General features: G+C 35.8%; 1 protein-coding gene across 1 annotated transcript in view; it reads right to left on the bottom strand.

Annotated features, from left to right (window-relative positions):
- Positions 1-20,155, bottom strand: part of cntnap2a (contactin associated protein 2a) — a 488,873-nt gene that overhangs the window by 290,056 nt on the left and 178,662 nt on the right. The window contains exon 2 of the mRNA XM_051098409.1: positions 2,039-2,149. Coding sequence (XP_050954366.1) covers positions 2,039-2,149 — 111 coding nt within the window. The remainder of the gene's footprint in view (positions 1-2,038; positions 2,150-20,155) is intronic.

Genomic DNA, 20,155 nt, shown 5'->3' with positions numbered 1-20,155 from the left:
AAGGTGATCTAAATTAAAAATTTGTTTGGCCACCTGATAATATTAGAGATTTGTTTATTTGTTGATATCAGTGCGGTTATTATTAATTAAAAATAAACTAAAAGCTGAAATAAAATAAAATATAAATATTAGATGAAAAAAGTACACTCAAAATTACTAAAACCAAAACTGAAATAAAAATAAATTAATATTTGCTACATACAAAATTTATCTAAAGTTAATGTATGTATAAACATTTTATTGTAGTATTATTTAAATGCCACTATAATGTGTATTAATATTTTTAATTGGATTTTATATTTTCTTAAATCTAAAAAAATATATAAAAAATAAAAATAACAAAATTACTGAAACTTACACAGTTAAAATAAAAAAAGAAATACACACACATATATAATCAAAAACTCACACATATATATAATATAATCATCCATGTTATTGTAGTATTATTTAAATACTATTATAATTTTATTAATATTTTAAACTGGATTTTATATTTTCTTTTTTATTTTACGTTTGTTCAAGTATTTTTTATTTATTTATTTTTATTTTTATTACTATTATTATTATTATTATTATTTGTATTTATCAAATATTAATTTATTTTTATTTTAGTTTGGTTTTAGTCATTTTAGTACTTTAAATTAGTATCAAAGGCAACATTTTTAGCTTGTGTATTTTTTCATATAATATTTATATTTTATTTTATTTTATTTTATTTTATTTTATTTTATTTTATTTTATTTTATTTTATTTTATTTTATTTTATTTTATTTTATTTCAGCTTTTAGTTTATTTCCAAAAATGTATAATCATTTTAGTTAACAATAACCACACTGTTGGGGGTAACGCATTGCTAGTAACGCAAGTTACGTAATCAGATTACTTTTTTGAAGTAACGAGTAAACTAATGCATTACTTTTTAATTTGGCCAACAATCAATATGCTAATCATATACTGCCACCCTTACATAAAATATGCTAAAACTTATCATAGAATAAAGACCCGAGGCAAGCTATGAAAGAATGGTCGTTTTTCGGTCAACTGTTCCTTTTAAGGTAAACTGCCACACATGTACATACGCTTGGCTTGACAGAATAAACACCAAAAAATTATGCATATAGACATGCCAAGAACACTAATTTATTCATGCATAGGCAATGCTGTATCTCCTCAAGGAAGAAAGATTTGTATGGAGCTTACGCTGTGCCTCTTAAAAGAATTTGTAATACGAGACATAGTTACAGTAGCAATTAATATTACAATATTTTGTGCACATACTAGAGCACAGTGACTCATTGAGTTTGAAAACAACATGCAATTTAAAGCCTTTAAAATCAAACCCACAGCCTCCACAGACTCCCACAGTGAGGCTCATATATAAAACATCCATTTGGATCCGAATTTGCTCTCCCCTGAGTGCCTATCACAGCAAAAAAACAAGCAAAAAATGCATTTGACGCACAATTAGCAGTGGTTTGTTTCTTTCTGCTTTCTCCCTCATAAAATAAATAAAGAAACAAACAAAAACATGATCTAGTTCCGTCGAAGATGCCAAAGTAAACTTCAGAGGCGTTCTGTGAGGACAAGAGAGCTTCCATTTTAATTAAATAACATTTGCAGTGAGTGATGAGGAACAAACTGAAAATAATAAATATGTGAACTGTGCACATATCACCGAGATAAATCACGCATTGTCACATCTGTTGTAGATTTTCGCTCAATTAGTCCTAAGCACACAGTGCTTTCCAAAGCACAGTTTGGCATAATGGGATGAGCCGTTGTAGCCCAGTAATTCACGCAATAATTCCCGCCTGGAGTTATTGAAGTAATGACTCTGCGGTGCCATATAGTGTATGGATGTTTATTGGAATGACACAAAACTATATCAAGTCTGAGCACCTGTGAAATTGAAGTTTGTAATATACTGTTTGCATAAAAATGCAACAGCCAAACAGTGTTCTTTGAGGTATTGTGATGAGAGAAAAAATGTTTGTTCATTCTGCAAGTCACTATATGAATATGAGCAAAAATGTACCTCCTCTTTTGTTTAGCTTGGCGTATCCCGGTGCATAGCCACTGGTGAACACAGAGGAGCTGGTGAAGGCATTATGGGCGAGTGGTGTGACCAGAGCTTCATCACATTTTTCTGTAGAAGAAAAGAGAAAAGACATTACAATCACATGAAATAACATAAAGCAGCGAAGCAGCACTTCAATTTCAAATCTGAGAGTAAAAGCACCCACAGGATGCGAGAAGAAATGAGAGAGGCCAGTGTTTACTGAGCTGAGATGCCCATCATGACAGACCTTTTCTGACTGCGGGCTCTATTAACAGCGGCATATTAAAGAGTCAAAGCAGTCGGAGGATGGATGCTGTGCTCCCGCTGGTCATTACTCAGGTCTGAGGGCTTCACGGTTACAAGGCTAAAATGCCAAGGCAAGCAATCTTTTCCAGTAGGTATGGAGAAAATTAGCACTGTGCTGAATGTAGTTATTATTCTCAAGATGGGTGGACTGATGTGTTGCTAAGGTGCTAATTGCTAAGTCACGAACAGTTTATCAATTGTTGGTCAGCTTCAGTAGAATGAACCGAAATGTGTTCAGTAATACAAGCAGTGGGCGACGCATACGCCCAACGCACCCTCATATTATAAAAGTGAAGCAGGCTTGGCATATTCAGCAGGGCACCTCTATAAATAATAATTATGTTTACTGCAAAAACTGCGATAGAGGTAAATGGCAATAAGCTCATGTAGCTGTGTGTTATTATTTGACTTAAAATCAAGAGTTATTTAGGAAAGAGAGAGACAAAGATATTGGACATTTTCAAAATTGCTATATTTTTATACACAATATATGGATTTTATTTTATCTAGCATATTTTTCATTGTATTTTATAGTTATTTTATAGTTTATAATATATTAAATCTAATACAATTAGTGCTGTCAATTAAAAGGAAATACCTAATCACATTTTTCTTTAATTAACATATCACATATTAATACAATATGCATATATTATTATAATTTCACACAGAATCTCCAAATTTATGTAGAAACTACATAAAGACTAAAGTTTTTAAATATGTTAAATTATTTTATTTAACTGCACCTTTTTTACTATGTAGCTTATACTATTAAGGAAGACCAGTATCATGATGATAATACTATGGAAGTCCGTTTCTGCCATTAAATTAAAAAAAAAAAAAAAAAATTCAAAATTACTTTTTTTCTGACCTCGCAAATGCAAGGTACAAAATCAGAATTGCAGTAAAAAAAGTCTGAATTGTGAGTTATAAACTTGCAATTGGGAGAAAAAAGTCAGATTTGTGATATACAAACTCTCATTTGCGAGTCAAATTAAGTCAGAATTGCAAGAAAAAAGTCAGAATTGCTAGATACAAACTCGCATTTGCGAGACAAAAAAGTCAGAATTGCGAGAAAAAATTCAGAACTGCGAGAAAGTCAGAATTTTGTGATATAAACTCGCGACTGTAAGTTATAAAGTCCGAATTACAAAAAAAAGTCTGAATTGCAAGAAAAAAGTCAGAATTATTATATAAACTCACATTTGCGAGAAAAAAGTCAGAAATGCAAGAAAGTCAGAATTGTGTGATATAAACTCGCGACTGCAAGTTATAAAGTCAGAATTGCAAAAAAAGTCTGAATTGCAAAAAAAAAAAAACTGAATTATGAGATATAAACTCGCATTCATGAGAAAAAAAGTCAAAATTGCAAGGAAAATGTCAGAATTGTGAGATGTAAACTTGCAATAGCAAAAAAAGTCAGAATTGCAAGAAAGTCAGAATTGTGTCATATAAACTCGCATTTGTGAGTTATAAAGTCAGAATTGTGATTAAAAAAAGCCTGAATTGCAAGAAAAAAGTCAGGATTATGAGATATAAATTCACAATTGCAAGAAAAAAGTCTGAATTGTGAGATACAAACTTGCATTTGTGAGAAAAAAAAAAAAAGTCAGAATTGCGAGATATAAACTCGTAATAGCAAGAAAGGTTTTTATCTCACAATTCTGACTTTAGAACTTGCAACTGAGAGTTCATATCACACAGTTCTAAGAAAAAAAATGAATTGTGAGATATTTGTACAATCAGCTCCTGATTGTATTTGGTACATGTCTAGTAAATTAATAAATCGGTCGATAAATATTAGAGCTGCAACGATTCCTTAATGTCTATTTGAGTATTCAATTTTAAACAATTCTTCATTGCGTTTTGCCCGTGTTGAGTAACCAGCAAAATACTGGAAGTGGCGCATTCCAAATATTAAACCCATTTAAAAATCATAAAGCATAATGCTATTAAGAATTCACTTGCGTGTAGGTTACGTACGTGCATTGCAAAGTGGCTCCGTTCACAGTAAATGCTGCACAAACTGTTTTACATCATTTACAAACTCATTTACATGTGTGGAGCGTCTCAAACTCCATCTTTGCATATTGCTGTGAGTTTGGGTTTATTATGAAGTTCATCTGGGAACGCAACGTGCGTTATTTCATCAGATTTGTAAGGTAAATCATTTATAACATAAACCTACGCAAACACAGGAGATTACCTCAGTATGGTTCTAGCTAAGTTAAATGTTCATTGCAATTTCAAAATAAAAGTTTAAACCCTCACTCTGAGTTTACACATTTTGATGTCCACATATTAATGGCTGTAGCTTTTCTATCATAAAGAAAGGGTGAAATATTAAAGATTAAGTGGACATTTGAATTAAGTGTTGTTTAGTCAACATTAAACACAGATTAGATCGCACAGTAAAGTCTAAAAACAATCTGCAGGCATTTGTTATAATGCGTAATGTAGCTCTATTATTTACAATACATTATGCATTTTAACAGTTTTGTTCAGTAAAACCATATGATTACTTGCTTTTGATACTTTATTTGAACTAATTATTGCCTCATAGATATATATGTATGTTAAGTAATTTTAAAGGCTATTGTTCACTTAGGTCTATTTTTATTACTAAAAAAAAATTAATTATAATTATCCGATTACTCGATTAATAATCAACAGATTACTCAATTACCAAAATAATCATTATTACATCAGCCCTAATCAATATTTTAATACAAGATAACATTAACATTCCTAATATGTGGCATACTCTGGTCTCCTTCTTTATGTGTAAATTGGTGCTCACACTGATCTTGTAGCATAAAAGCGACTGGAAATCATAATGAGGTAATGAGCGACAGTTCAGATAAAACAAGGCAAAGTTCAACTCATATGCAAATGAGCGGTTAAACAATTCAAGAAGTTACTGCAACATCCAAACGGTGTACACGGATCTGATTCCATGCCATTGTTATTGTTCTGTCTCTGTCTCAGACAACTGCAGACAACAGGGTATGCATCACTGGACAAATATCCCAATGATGAATGGCAAAAAATGATATGGCTTATGCAAAGACAGCTTCCAGACACAAACCGTCCCAGAAGAGCCCCAGCAGACGTGACCGATAGCAGCAGTTTGGTGTATTCAATATGAAAACACATCCACTATATTTGCTTTCAGCCATTCACTCAATCACTAACCCTGGACGGAGAGAGGACGTATTCATATGTGAGGAGGGTAGAGAAAAATGATATCAGATTCTAATGAGCATCTGCCATGTTCAAACAATATTTAGCTGTTTGTCTCCAAATCCCCAGTCAAATCAGTCTTTTGACCAGGAGTATCAAACAGAAATGCGTCTTGCACAGATGGCTGTCCAAATCGAGATCTACGTCTTCTATGTTTCTCATTCTCACCAGACAATCCCCATTACCCAGAAGACACTTGAAAATAGTACACACTGTCATGAGTTTCTTCTCAACCTGTTGGTGGATACCAGAAGTACCCAATTACAGTTGACATTACAGTGTCAAGCCGGCATAATTACTGTCATCTGCATGACATTACGGTGACAGATAGAAAACAAACAATTAATAATTTAAGAAAATAAAGCATTATAGTTTCTCTTGAGAACCGAGTGCTAAAACATGTAGACTTACTTCAGGGAGAGAAGATGAACATCAAATCATCTACGTCAGTTGACTATAATGGGTACTCTATTCTAGTCAAGTCATTTTTATTTATATAGCACTTTAGACAAGACAGATTCTTTCAAAGCAGCTTCACAGTAATAAGAAGAATGAAAATCAATGATGCAAACTTCAACAAACATGAGGCAAACTGAAATTCTGATGTAAAGCAGCTCTAAAAAAACAATAAGTCAAGTCTGTTCAGTTTTGATTCAGTTCAGTTTAATGACTGTGTAAAGTTAATCAATTATGATCACTACAATTCAAAAGTTTGAGATTGATAAAATTTTGCTCAGCAAGGCTGCATTTATTCGATGAGAAAGTACAGTACAAACAATAATATCGTGAAATATAGCTGCAAGCAGCAATTAAGGGGCCAAGCACTGCAGAAGCACGCATGGCAGCAACCATCAGACCAACTTTAGTAATGACTAATTGAAGCCGTTTTAAGATGATTTTAGTCAAAATAGCAGAAAAATCATATACATCTACTAGTAATATGATTTACTGGCTTATCACTTTTGACTAATAGGTGGCGCTGTCAAATCGACGTGGTGTGTTCTGTGTGAGATGACAATGGCACACGCAAAGTACAGAGTTGCAGAGATACAGCCTCAGATGCAGTTTGTATCGTGCCTCAAATTTGTTGCAGCACTGTACAAAAACAGTTTTGTCTATCAACACAAAATCCATAGCTTTTTGTCAGCACAGTCTGAAGATGATCTGACTCAATTTTGGTGAAAATCGGACAAACGGTCTAGAACGACTTTGAAAAAGTAGGCTTTCAGTATAAATTAAAATGGTGGACAGGAAGTTCAGCTGAATATGGCAAAATTGGTATCTGTGTTCTTGGAATATTTAGAGACCAGTTTAATTACAATAGGCTAACGGAATCAAACGTTATTAGAATTTTTGGAAATTTCATTATTAGTGGTTAATGAATGGCCTATTACTTTTTGACCAATAGGTAGCGATGTTACAAAATTGATGTGGTGTGGTCAGTGTGAGGTGACAATGGCACATGCAAAGTTTGGTGTCAATATGTCAAAGCTTTGCAAAGATACAGCCTCAGATGCAGTTTGGTATCATTCCAGCAAATTAATTGATTAATTAATTGAGTCATATTTGATAAAAATTGGACCAACGGTCTAGAAGGAGTTTGAAAAAGTAGGTTTTCAACATTAATTAAAATGGGTGACAGGAAGTTCAGCTGACTATGGCAAAATTGGTATCTATGAGGTAAGACACTCATGTCAATCAACTATCGTGGGAGTGGCCTCTGACGGTGTGACGGCATCTGAGAATGGCTTGATTTGAAAAAGGGAATATTATTTTTACAGATTATTTATTTTTATCATTGTAGGGTAGATACGTACATACACTGCCAACACACATTAATGTTCAAACAAAATGTAAAAGTGAACTTTGTATCCGATGACCCCTTTAACATTTTTGCATTTTACAAAAAAAATATAAAATGGCCACCACACAAAACGGCTGACATGAGAAAATTGGGTATGGTTCAATTAATCATCCTGCACCAAATCTAAACAACTTTGTGATTTTCGGCCAAATCATTCCAAAGTTATGAGCAAAAACAGCCATTTTTCACATCTCCTGAGTATGCATTACTCAAAAATGGTTTGACTATTCAATTTGAATTCCATAGTTTTTTTGCCAGTATGGTCTGAAGATGATCTGAGCCAATTTTGGTATAAAATCAGACAAACCATCTAAGATGAGTTCGAAAAAGTAGCTCTTTCCATTTGACTCGGCCAAGGATTCAATGGAAATTGTTTTTCTTCTAGACCTTATGGTTCAAAAGTTATTAGCATAAACATGAATTAAACTTTGGACAAGTGATAGCAGTAGAGAGTTTGTGTTAGAGACTCCAAACTTGCTATGGTTAATATTGAGAATGTCCTCTATTTGTGTGCCAAATTTCATAACTTTCCCGCCAGCAGTTCTATGGGCCGCCATAGACTCAATAGCAGAAGAAGAAACCCTGTATAGACAGCAACGCAACTGACACATTCAAGGCCCAGAAAGGTAGGAAGGACATTGTTAAAATAGTCCATGTGACATCAGTGGTTCAACCAGCTACAAAAATACTTTTGTGTACAATTTGTGTGCAAAACTCAAATAGGGCTATAATATCATATAATACTAAAGGTCTGTGGTTGTATTCCCTGAATACAATTCAGCAAGTGAAAGATAAAGGGAAGTTAGAAATAGCTAAACTCAAGAGATGTGTAGCTTAGTGGTTAAAGTCTTGGCTAACAACCAAAAGGTTGTAGGTTCAGAACCCTGCCAAGAGCCATCATCATTGCGTCCTTGAGCAAAGCTATTAACCTCAGGACATCTGGGGGATTGACCGTCTAATAAATGTACTCGATGTTTGGATAAAAGTGTCAGCTAAATGACAAGGTGGGTACTGCAAAGAAGTACGCCAAGGCTCAAAGATCCAGCCTGTACTAGCCAATATCACAGTTTAGAATGAACTCATCAAGGCCTTAATTTACTGAAAAGGGAAAAGTAAGAGAATGACTCACTGGTGTGTCATTCCAGCTACATTTTCAAGGTAAATCATTGTGGTATTAGCAAAAGAGCTACAGCTATTCTGATCATTTACGAGTATGCTTTTATGAGCGTCCCTATCCATTACTATCCTATCCACAGCACTATAATTCTCTTTGCAGAAGCTTGTGTTGGAAATGTATTATGACGCTCATAATTTTGACATAGAAAGTGGACTGTTTGACTTGCAGTCACCACAAAGGAGCATCCAGGATCAGCTTAGACGAAGGAAAACAGGCACTGATTCTCTGAGGTAAATCTGGGGAGCTGAAACAGCAGAAATCAGATGGATCGTATATCAGGATCGTGGCAAAGACACATTACTGAGAGACCTGCAAATCGTTGTTCAATCCTAAAACAAATTTCACCATATTCCAGAGAGGAAGACGAAAGAGAAGCATGTCACAAAATAGATTTACTTGTCCATGTGACATTTTCCTCTGCGCAAATACCTCAGCCCTGAGCAAATAGCACAACTGTCTCTGACGCTCAACCGCAGAATGACCAAAATCATGAGATACCTAAGTTATCATTCATTCACTCACAGGATGTCAGCTATTACAAATCGTACTAAAGTTGGTTAGTCAAGTAGACGAAAGTCAGTTCTGTGCTTATTATGTTTGTTTAGTTTTAAAGAACCAAAACTCTACATGCTATCCATGAATATTAAGAGCAGACTTTCCGTTGGAAACACGTCTGGTTGTTATTGGCGGGTTACGAGTCCGATTCACCTTGCCTGAGGAAGGCACATCACTTTAATAGCCAGCATGGTCATTATCTCATGGCTTTTTCATTCACACCGCTCTTCCGTCCTGCCAAGACTGCCTATTTCCCAAAGCAGTTAAAGCCTGTTTTATGTAAAATTAGTTTTCTCTCAGTATGTGCGCCATGATAACAGTGAGAGGCACCTGTGCAATGTTCTGGTGATTAGATTAAATCCAGAAAACGCTATAATATACAGAAATCTTTACGCATTTCCCTAATCAATTTACAAGCTGAAAAGATTGAAAAATTCTACATAAACATCTAAATATGTGTTCACATTAGCACTTCATTAAATCAGGCCAAACCTTTGTCTTTATGTGTTTTTGTTTGCCCTTAAAGGGAACCCCGGGTATTAAGACTTGTATGGCTAAAATATGTAGTAGAAAACCCATGTAAGATTTACTATATTTTAAAAAATCCACAACGTTTTATACATATTTTGGACTGGAGGTGCCATTATTCCAATGCACTCTGTGAGCTACTGGCGCTACCTTTTGCTATTTTAATTTGAAATACAAAACTCATATTTTGTGGCTTTTGGTTGTAATTTTCAGATGGAGGATGACAAGAGAAACAATTTTCACTGCTTTCCTAGTGATAACAAGAGGAGAAAACAATGGGAAGATGTCTGTAAATGAATAAAACTTAAGAAAGACCCACATCTTTGTTCTCTCCACTTCAGCCCTGAGGCCTTAGACCACAGCTACTAAAACAGCTTACAAATGGCAGAGACAAGGAACGCTAGATGCCATCCTGACAGGATCTAAACGTGCCAACACTTTTCATGATGCCACAGCCACTAAAGGAGTTTCTCAGTGTGGATTTCATTCACTATCCAGAGGTGTTTAGACTTCTTGTTGGGAAAAATCAATAGTATGGCATAGTATAGCCTACGCTTATATTCATTGCCACCTGTAAGCTCTTTCAGTAGCTGTAGTCATCGTATCAGTATTTTATTTTCCTAGTTGTGTATTCCGATCTAAAAGAGAATGTAATTCATCAGTGCAGGCAACCTTCTTCCCTTGCTTTATGGTATAGTTTTGATGTTCACATATAGTACCTATTGTACTGTAGGTGCTTTTCAGCTGACAAGGTCTGATGGCACTCTGACTGCAAACTCGATGCACTGTTCTGACATCTTTCTATCATGGCAAGCAGTATGTTTTTACAGTAAATTAAGCTACAGTAGCTTTTCTGCATGATTAAAGCAGATAGGTTAGCTCCTCAAGTAAATCAATGAGCCTTGGGTGCCCATGTTCCCAACGCTAGTTTACTGTTGTCCACAAGTTTTGGTAGGTCCCACTATAAAATGTAACAATATAATCAATGTTACTCATATATAGTTGAAGTCAAAAGTTTGCAGAATCTGCAAAATGTTAATTACAGAAGGTTCAAACTCTCACTGATGCTTCAGAAGGAAAAACAATGCATTAAGAGCCGGGGGGGTGAAAACTTTTGAAGATTATGGTAAATTTAACTAATTTCACCTTCTGGGGAAGAGAAAACTATCTTCTGTAGCTTCTGAAAGGCAATAATAATAAAAAAAATACACATCCTCACTCTGTTCAAAAGTTTTCACCCCCCGTCTCTTAATGCATCGGTTTTCCTTCTGAAGCACCAGTGAGTGTTTGAATTTTTTTTTTTGTAATAGTTGCATATGAGCCCTGCAGCTGTCCTCAGTGTGAAAAGACGGATCTCCAAATCATACAGTTATTGTTGGAAAGGGTTCAAATACACAAAAATGCTGAAAAACCAAAGAATTTGTGGGAACTGAAGGATATCTCTTAACAACAAACAAAGGACTCATGAACAACTATCACTAAACAAACACGGCTGTGGATCATATAGGTAACATCACAGTATTAAGAATCAAGTGTATGTAAACTTTTGAACGGGGTCATTTTTATACATTCAATTATTATTTTCTCTTGTGAACTATATGTAAACATATATTATGTGAAACATCTTATTCAGGTCAGTACTAAATAAAGAAATAACATGCATTTTGTATGATCCCTCTTATTTTGGTAAAATAATTAGCATTTTGCAGATTCTGCAAGGTGTATGTAAACTTTTGACCTCAACTGTATATATATAGCCTATATTTATTATTTGCAAGGGTGGGAATCATTTAGATTTAGCAGAAAGTTAGATTATTTAAATTAGACTGATGTTAGCTGCAGGCCAGGCTTGGTTGCTCTGTGGGGAGAACATGCCAAAAGTCACTTCTTGCCAAATAATTCCAATGTACTTTTTTATCTTTTCAATGTCTCTGGAGCTGTGTGAACTCATGCAGTGCTTTGACTCGGTATCTGTGCTCCAGGTGCTCTGCCCTGTGATGTTCTGCCGTTGTTCCCCTTTTTGTGAGGCCAGTGAATCTTCTGAGAAATACATTTGGCGCAAAACAACCATGGGGAAGTTATACTGCCACAGTCATTCACTAAGTTTTAGTATATTCATATACAGTACATATCTAATGTATTTATTCTCCCAATTGCATTAGTGTTCTATATATACAGCTCAGTGTGCATTCACTGCAGTATGAAGACAAACAATCAAAAATGAAAAATTGATGTCTTCAGGACTGTTCCAGACAGATTCAATACCAGCAGCACAAAAAAAAAATCAAATTGCATCAAAAAATATCTAAACAGACAACCGCACCTCCTTTGTCTTCTATCTTAATGTGCACCTGTGCTTGATGATCACATCTTGTCCCGCTGGCTACTAGCTGTCAACTTGGTGTTTCCTAAAAGCTGAAGGGGGCATTTTAATCATAGTCAGGTCTCGACTGACTGCTCTGCTCAAGTAAAACTGAGTGATCAGCTTCTATGCAAGATCAAATTCTGTTTTTTCCTCCGTTCAATTCAGTGAGCATCTGACAAGTCTGATTTGCCACAGCCTCCAGGTACATTTGATCATGCGTGTGTGTGTGTGTGTTGCCAGTATCTCAGGTGAAGATGATGGATACACTCTTGGAGAATTAAAAGCATTTTGAAAAATGTCGCTGTCAAGAGAAGTCACACGGTGCGGTAGAATCAGCTTAATGAGAATAATTACAACAATTTCACCTATAAGTAATGGCTCCATTTTGGTTCAACAATAAATTATCATCTTATCTGTTAATAATTCATATCACTACAATAATAGAAAGCTACATTCCACTCTTGAGGATTTATAACAGAGAAATATTATATGTAAAAATGAGAATGAATGATATGAAAAGTAACTTCCTAAACCTGATTACAGGAGATTCATAGACAATTCATAGTGGAATATAAACCAGATTTGGCATTCAAAGTCTCATTTAGACTTGGGAATAAAAGGAGAGTTTCAAAAGAAGAAAAAAAGAAATATTTAAGATTTAAGTACCAAGACATTTGGATTTAGATAATATAAATTGTAATAAAAAACACACAGCCATTCAAAAGTTTGGGATCAGTACGATTTTTAATGTTTTTAAAGACGTTTTTATACTCATCAAGGCAGTATTTATTTGATCAAAATCCAGAAAAACAGTATTATTGTGAAATATTATTTCACTGTAAAATAACTGTTTTGTAAAATGTAATTTATTCCTGTGATGCAAAGCCGAGTTTTCAGCATTATCAGTCTTCAGTGTCACATGATCCTTTAGAAATCTTGAATAAATGCTGTTCTTTTTAACTTTTTATTCATAAAAGGATCTTGAAAAACGAATTACAAATGTAAAAAAAAAAAATATTGAAGCAGCAGCTGTAAGTTTTGCCTCTTTGTTGTCATCTTTGTGTTGAAACCTGCAATAGCAGTTAGGTTTTTTTTTTTTGTTTTTTTTTCAGTTTATATTTCTTTTCTCTTTTTTTCGGCAAGCACTTTTTCGTAACAGATTTGTAACTTGGTTACAGAAATCAACTACTGAACCTTTATCAGGTAACAACTGCCAGGTCATAAGCCTCCTTTGCAGATTAAAAAAATATATATATTTTATTATTATTTAATAAAATTATTATTTAATAAAATGTATTTATTATTTTATTTTTAAGGCAAATTCACAGCACACAGACAGAGGTCAATTCGATTTGACTTGGTAATTTGGTGAAAACAAGCAGAGACCAACGCGGCACGCCACGACACAGCACGACAAATGTTGCTTCCAGCATAGACACCATTATAATCAATGATGCTGACAAATGTTGACACCTTCCAGCAGTTAACTGACACCATTATAAGCTTCCCAATGATGCTGTCTACACTGGATGTGAATGCAGACTGTTGCATCACAGCACACATCAAATGACACCAGACAGTTAACTGATGCCTCATTCAGCAGAGCTTCCCAGTAAACTGATGCCTCATTCAGCAGAGCTTCCCTAGCGTGTAAGGGTCCCTGTAAGGGCGGCCTCTCACGAAATGCTGAGGCGCTTATAGGTTTCCTGAATGCAGACTGTTGCATCACAGCACAACATGCCACGACATGACACAACAAATGTAGTGTAGACAACATTATAATCATTGATGCTGTCTATACTGGATGCGGCGCAATGCGACACGACAAATCCTGGACAGTAAACTGATGCCTCATTTTTAGCAAAGATTTTCTTTTAAAAAAATAGTCGGTTTTTTGCAAGGGTTTGCCCTGTGTCCCACCCATCAAGACCCCTACAGGACACACCCTAGTCCTAGCTCCAAGTGTTCCCTCTGGGGTGAACCCGCTACCTCGCCCAAATTTTCCAGGTGGCCAAGTTGTGCAATGCACAGAGTTACACTCTTTGTCTATCGCTTGCCGCCCCATCCAGAGGGCTTCAACAGAGTTTACCTGACCTATAAGGGGGGCCTCTCTGTAAATGCAGAGCACTTATTGGTTTCCTGGATGCAGTCTATAACAGGCTGCATTATGGGCATGGTGCTAATCTGTCCCGCCCAGAGTTCTGCACCGGAGCTAGGAACCAATCTGACAAAAACAAGGTCAATTTGTTTCAGTTGCATGAAATTTGTTAGCAAACTGGTTGGAATTTTCTTTTAAAAAAATATTTGTCTGGTTTTTTTGGCAACCTAGGGTGCGCCCTGTGTCCCACCCACCACAACCTTACAGGACACACCCTAGTCCTAGCTCCAAGTGTTCCCTCTGGGGTGAACCCGCTACCTCGCCCAAATTTTCCAGGTGGCCAAGTTGTGCAATGCACAGAGTTACACTCTTTGTCTATCGCTCACCGCCCCATCCAGGGGCCTACAACAGAGTTTACCTGACCTATAAGGGGGGCCTCTCACTAAATGCAGAGCACTTATTGGTTTCCTGGATGCAGTCTATAACAGACTGCATTATGGGCATGGTGCTTATCTGTCCCGCCCAAAGTTCTGCACCAGAGCTAAGAACCAATCCGACAAAAACAAGGTCAATTTGTTTCAGTTGCTTGAAATAGTTTTTATACAGTTTGCTTAGTTAATTTCATATTCATATTTGTTAGCAAACTGGTTGGAATTTTCTTTTAAAAAAAATTTGTCAGGTTTTTTTGGCAACCTGGGGGTGCACCCTGTGTCCCACCCACCACAACCTTACAGGACACACCCTAGTCCTAGCTCCAAGTGTTCCCTCTGGGGTGAACCCGCTGCTTTGCCCAAATTTTCCAGGTGGCCAAATTGTGCAATGCACAGAGTTACACTCTTTGTCTATCGCTCGCCGCCCCATCCAGAGGGCTACAACAGAGTTTACCTGACCTATAAGGGGGGCCTCTCACTAAATGCACAGGCACTTACAGGTTTCCTGGATGGAGACTATAACAGACTGCAGTGTCTTTCTGAAGATGATGACTTGCCTGCAGAAGTCTTGATTCGATATTTTAGAGTTGTTTTTCCCCACACTTTCCACTTAATGTCAGTCCTTGTACTTCTTTTCTTAACTGACTCTGCATGCCCAGGAATTCCGAATTCCATGATGTCATAATGGTTGAAAGCTGACTGGTTGAGAATCTCTGTGTCAGTGTGCTGAATAAAGAGTGTTTAATAATTATGTTTATTAATTTAGTGTTTATTAGTTTATACTCTCGGCTCCTGTTTTTCATGTAGCACAAACATTTGCTAATAAAACTGGTGCTGCTGTTCTCAAGAACCTTTAGAATTATGGTTTATTGATAGACATACTGTACTGTACACTTTCCCAACAGTCTTTGGATTGACCATTCTCCTGTTCTTGTGTTTCTTTAGACCACAGACATAATAAGCAGCACAACTGTGTTCAACATAGATAATAAAAGCAATAAATCAGCATGTTAGAATGATTTCTGAAGGATCATGTGACACTGAAGACTTAAGTAATGGCTGATAAAAATTCAGCTTTACAGAAATAAATTATATTTTAAAATATATTAAAACGGAAAAAACATTACTTTAAACTGTAACTATATTTCACAATATTAGTTATTTTTTGATCAAATAAATTCAGCCTTGATGAGCATATAAGAGAATTTTTTAAAAAACATTAAAAATCTTACTGATCCCAAACACTTGAATGGCAGAGTAAAAAAAAAAAAAAAGAAAAAAGAAAATATAATCATTGTCCCACACCTCACCATTTATATTATTTTGAAATATAAAATTATGGAAATAAAGGATATGAGATAATAAAAAATAGCTGTTAATTGCAGTTCAATATACACATATAATACATTACACAATCATAAACAATGTATTATGGCTGATAACTGAAAAAAGGCTGATATAATAATCCTACGATTCTAAATTCTATAATATTTTGTCTTAATACTTTAAAAATATACATAAACATAATTGTTTTAAATTAAAATAGTTTATAATGTATAATTTATAGTATTAAAATATATATTTAAATACATATATGTGACCCTGGATCACAAAATCAGTGAGATTTATACATCATATGAAAGCTGAATAAATAAGCTTTTCATTGATGAATAGTTTGTTAGGATAGGACAATATTTGGAAAACTATTTAAAAATCAGCAATCTGAGGGTGCAAAAAAATCAAAATATTGAGAAAATCACCTTTAAAGTTCTTCAAATAATGTTCTTAATGTACATTACTAATCAAAAATTAAGTTTTCATACATTTACAGTAGGAATTTTACAAAATATCTTCATGGAACTTGATCTTTACTTAATTTCCTAATGATTTTTGACATAAAAGAAAAATCAATTTGACCCATATTTTGGCTATTGCTACAAATAAACCCCAGCGACTTAAGACTGGTTTAATTATTTGCATGCGTGTATGTTACCTACAGTACGTGCATGTCAGAGCTGTTTGGTTCACAGTAAATGTTGCTAGTATTACACAAACTATTAACATTTACATGTGTGGAGAGTCTCAAAATCCATCTCTGCAGATTGCTGAGTTTGGGTTTATCATAACATTCATATGGGAACGCAACGTGCTCTGTTTCATCAGATTTGTAAGGTAAGTCATTTATAAACCTACGCAAACACAGGAGAATACATAATATATTTCTCAATAAGCTAACTGCTCATCGTAATTTCAAAATAAAAGTTTCTTCAGTAAAATCATATAATTACTTGCTTTTGATACTTTATTTAAACTAATTATTATTACCTCGTTGCTATTATATATGTATTTTAAAGGCTGTTGTTCACTTAGGCCTACTTTTATTACTACAAAAGAAAAAAAAAATTATAATTATCCAATTACTCGATTAGTGACAGCCCTAGATCTGCACTGAACAAGCTGCTTCTATTATACATTTGTTTTCCCCTCAAGTGATAGAGAAAAAGATGGGACCTGTCAAGTAGATCCATTTTTGTGTCACCGATAGCTCAATTTCAGTGGGTTAGATAAATGAATTTGGGTGCGCCCTTGTGTTTAATATCTCATTCGAATAACCATGCGAGATTTCGCAAATCAGAACCTCTCAGACCTTAAATCTTCCAATGAATATTAAATTGTGTCCTATTTTGTTCATCCCGATTTCTGCATCCCCCATCTAGCAAACACGCAGCGTCGCCGTGCAGTTTGGCATGAGATCCCATGTGTGAAATTGTTCCGTGGTCACTGTGAAAACGTTCCGCGGAGATGGAATTAAAAGCATCAGAGGGAGCGGAAGGGCGGAGGAGGAACGACGCGCACAGGGCTACGGCCCTGTTTCTCGCTAAAGGGATCCATGCCATCCACTATTAGCGGCTCTATTCAATCAAGAGATAGAGAGAGAGAGAGCGGCTTATCAACAAATGACAGCTACACATGCAAGCCACAACCAGAGTCACAGTTTTCCAGCAGCCGTACTCGAGATGACAAGCATGCCGGATGATCTCATTGGTCGTCTGGATGCTGTGGGCAGCGATGATGCTTCCTTTAAGCTCTGGGTGACGAATCTCTTTCCTTCACCATCAGTGGTTAAAATAAGAAGGCATTGCTTAGTTATACTGGGAGTGTCAGATCAACGCCGGCCTCGCTGTTGTGGTCTAACCAGGTACGGCTGGAAATTATTAAATGAATCTGAGGGAAACCGAAGCAGGCCTGGGGACTGGTGTGTCATAGTGCTTCACGAAGTCCACTAATCACTTTGCTGCACACTCTTTCGCTCTTTCTTTCTCTCTGCTTCAAGCTCTCTATCACTCACACACACACAGACTCACAATGCCGACAATAATGTGCAGCCATGAGCCATATCTTGTAATGTGTCTGAAGCTGTAAGAGCAGATACTGATGAAGTAAAGAAACTGGACTGCAAGGTTAAGTATTAATAAACATTTCTTTTATATATCAATCGCTGGTATTTACTTTGTAATTTATAGCATAGTATGCAGAAGGAGTCTGATGAAAGATGTGATAAATGAGGTTCAGTCCATCTGTTTTGCCCGAATGGGAGTGGATTGTGTCTCTAATGTGGTACTGATAGTTAGATGCCCACTGGCATAATGGATTAAATGCATTAGAGCAAGGCTTCTCATACTTCTCAGGGCAAGTGCCGTCTTCGATTACATCACAACATCCTAATACCAGCAAGTCTCCAACAGTGCTTGCAAACTATTTTTAAGCATTGCCAAATGCTTGTCTTTGAACTATAGACTAATTTCGAGCAGACGTCACGGTGACACAGCTGCGCGCGCATAGTGGTTGCAGAAAAACGCGAGGTAAATGGGATAAGGGAAAAAAATATTTTTGTGCCTTTTGATGTCAAAATGGGAATGCAAATAATTTTTATACAATACCGTAGTCAAAGACGCCATTTGAAGCTAAACGCAGACATTTAAACGGACATACTATGGATGAAAACTGCTATGATTACTCTACTTTTAAAGGGGTCATTGGATGCCCATTTTCCACAAGTTGATATGATTCCTTAGGGTCTTAATGAAAAGTCTATAATATATTTTGGTTAAAAATTCTCAATGGTTGTGTAAAACAACACCCTTTTTTACCTTGCCAAAATCAGCTCTGCAAAAATCATGTCATTCTGGTCGAGGCCACTTTAAATGCAAATGAGCTCTGCTCGCCCCGCCCCTCTCTTCTCTCTGTGGATTGACGAGCCAGTTTACTTTAGCCGCATTTAGCCGCTAAACTTGCTAAATAGCACATTATTCATTCAAAAAAAACCTTATACTTATTTCTGCTGTAAGTGAAGCTGGATCACGAATGATTTGCGCGAACATAGACGGATTTATGTAGATCGGGAGGCGCATTCCCTCTTTATAAACAAACGTAATCTACTGCATGTTCAGCGGCTCAGACGTCGGGAGTAAATGACGACCACTACGTCCATTATTACATCCAGCAACACAACACCTCAATCGCTCAATCGGAGATATTCTTGTCTAACTTACATCCCTGCTCCAGCATCAAAACAAAGAGGGCGGACTGTTACAGCTGATCTGAGGTAAAACGCTCATGTCAATCAACTATCGTGGGAGCGGCCTCTGTTGGTGTGACGCCACACCGACAGGCATCTGAGAATGGCTCAGTTTGTTCAAACAGCATGTAAAAGTGAACTTAGCATCCGATGACCCCTTGAAAGCATAAATTTGATTTAAACAATAGGTCTACATAATATTCACATATGCTGTTCATAGGGGATGTACTGTATTAGCCCTACCGTGACAGCATGACATATTTAAACCTATTACTATTAACCTTTTACCAAACTTTTTTTTTTTATTTTATCTCACAATTCTGACTTTTTTTCCTCACAAATGCAAGTTTATATCTACTAATTCGGGCTTTATAACTTGATTTAACAAAACTAATGAGTTTGTTAATTCTGAGGGGAAAAAAAGACAGAAGTGTGGGATATAAGCCGAGGGGAAAAGAGAGAATGACGAGTTGTTTTTCCTCTAGATTTGTGGGATATAATCTCGGAATTGCGAAAATAAAGTCAGGATTTTGAAATATAATATCAAATTGACCTTTTTTATTCTTTTATTCCATGGTTCCATAGACTCCCAATTGAACCGCCCATAAAAAAGTCATCCCGGTTTCTGATCTGTAAGAGTATCCCACTATCTAATGCCAATTATCGCTGGGTGACAAGCTCTTGCAATATGCGAATAACATTTTGAAAATGACATCTAACCAATATAATCTATACTGTTTTTAAATCTTAGTATTACTTAGTATCCTTGTAATATCTCTCTGGGGTTTTCTGCAACCATGCTGCGTGCGCATCCCAAATGTTTACAAACAAGTAATTGGTCTATACCTACAAACATAGATATATATCTACATTTATATAACTATAGTAGTGCTGTCAAATCGATTAATCGTGATTAATGGCAAATAATCGCATCCAACATAAAAGTG

Source organism: Labeo rohita, chromosome 24, assembly GCF_022985175.1.
Source record: "Labeo rohita strain BAU-BD-2019 chromosome 24, IGBB_LRoh.1.0, whole genome shotgun sequence".
Lineage (NCBI taxonomy): Eukaryota > Metazoa > Chordata > Actinopteri > Cypriniformes > Cyprinidae > Labeo > Labeo rohita.
This window is presented reverse-complemented; position numbering and strand designations above follow the sequence as displayed.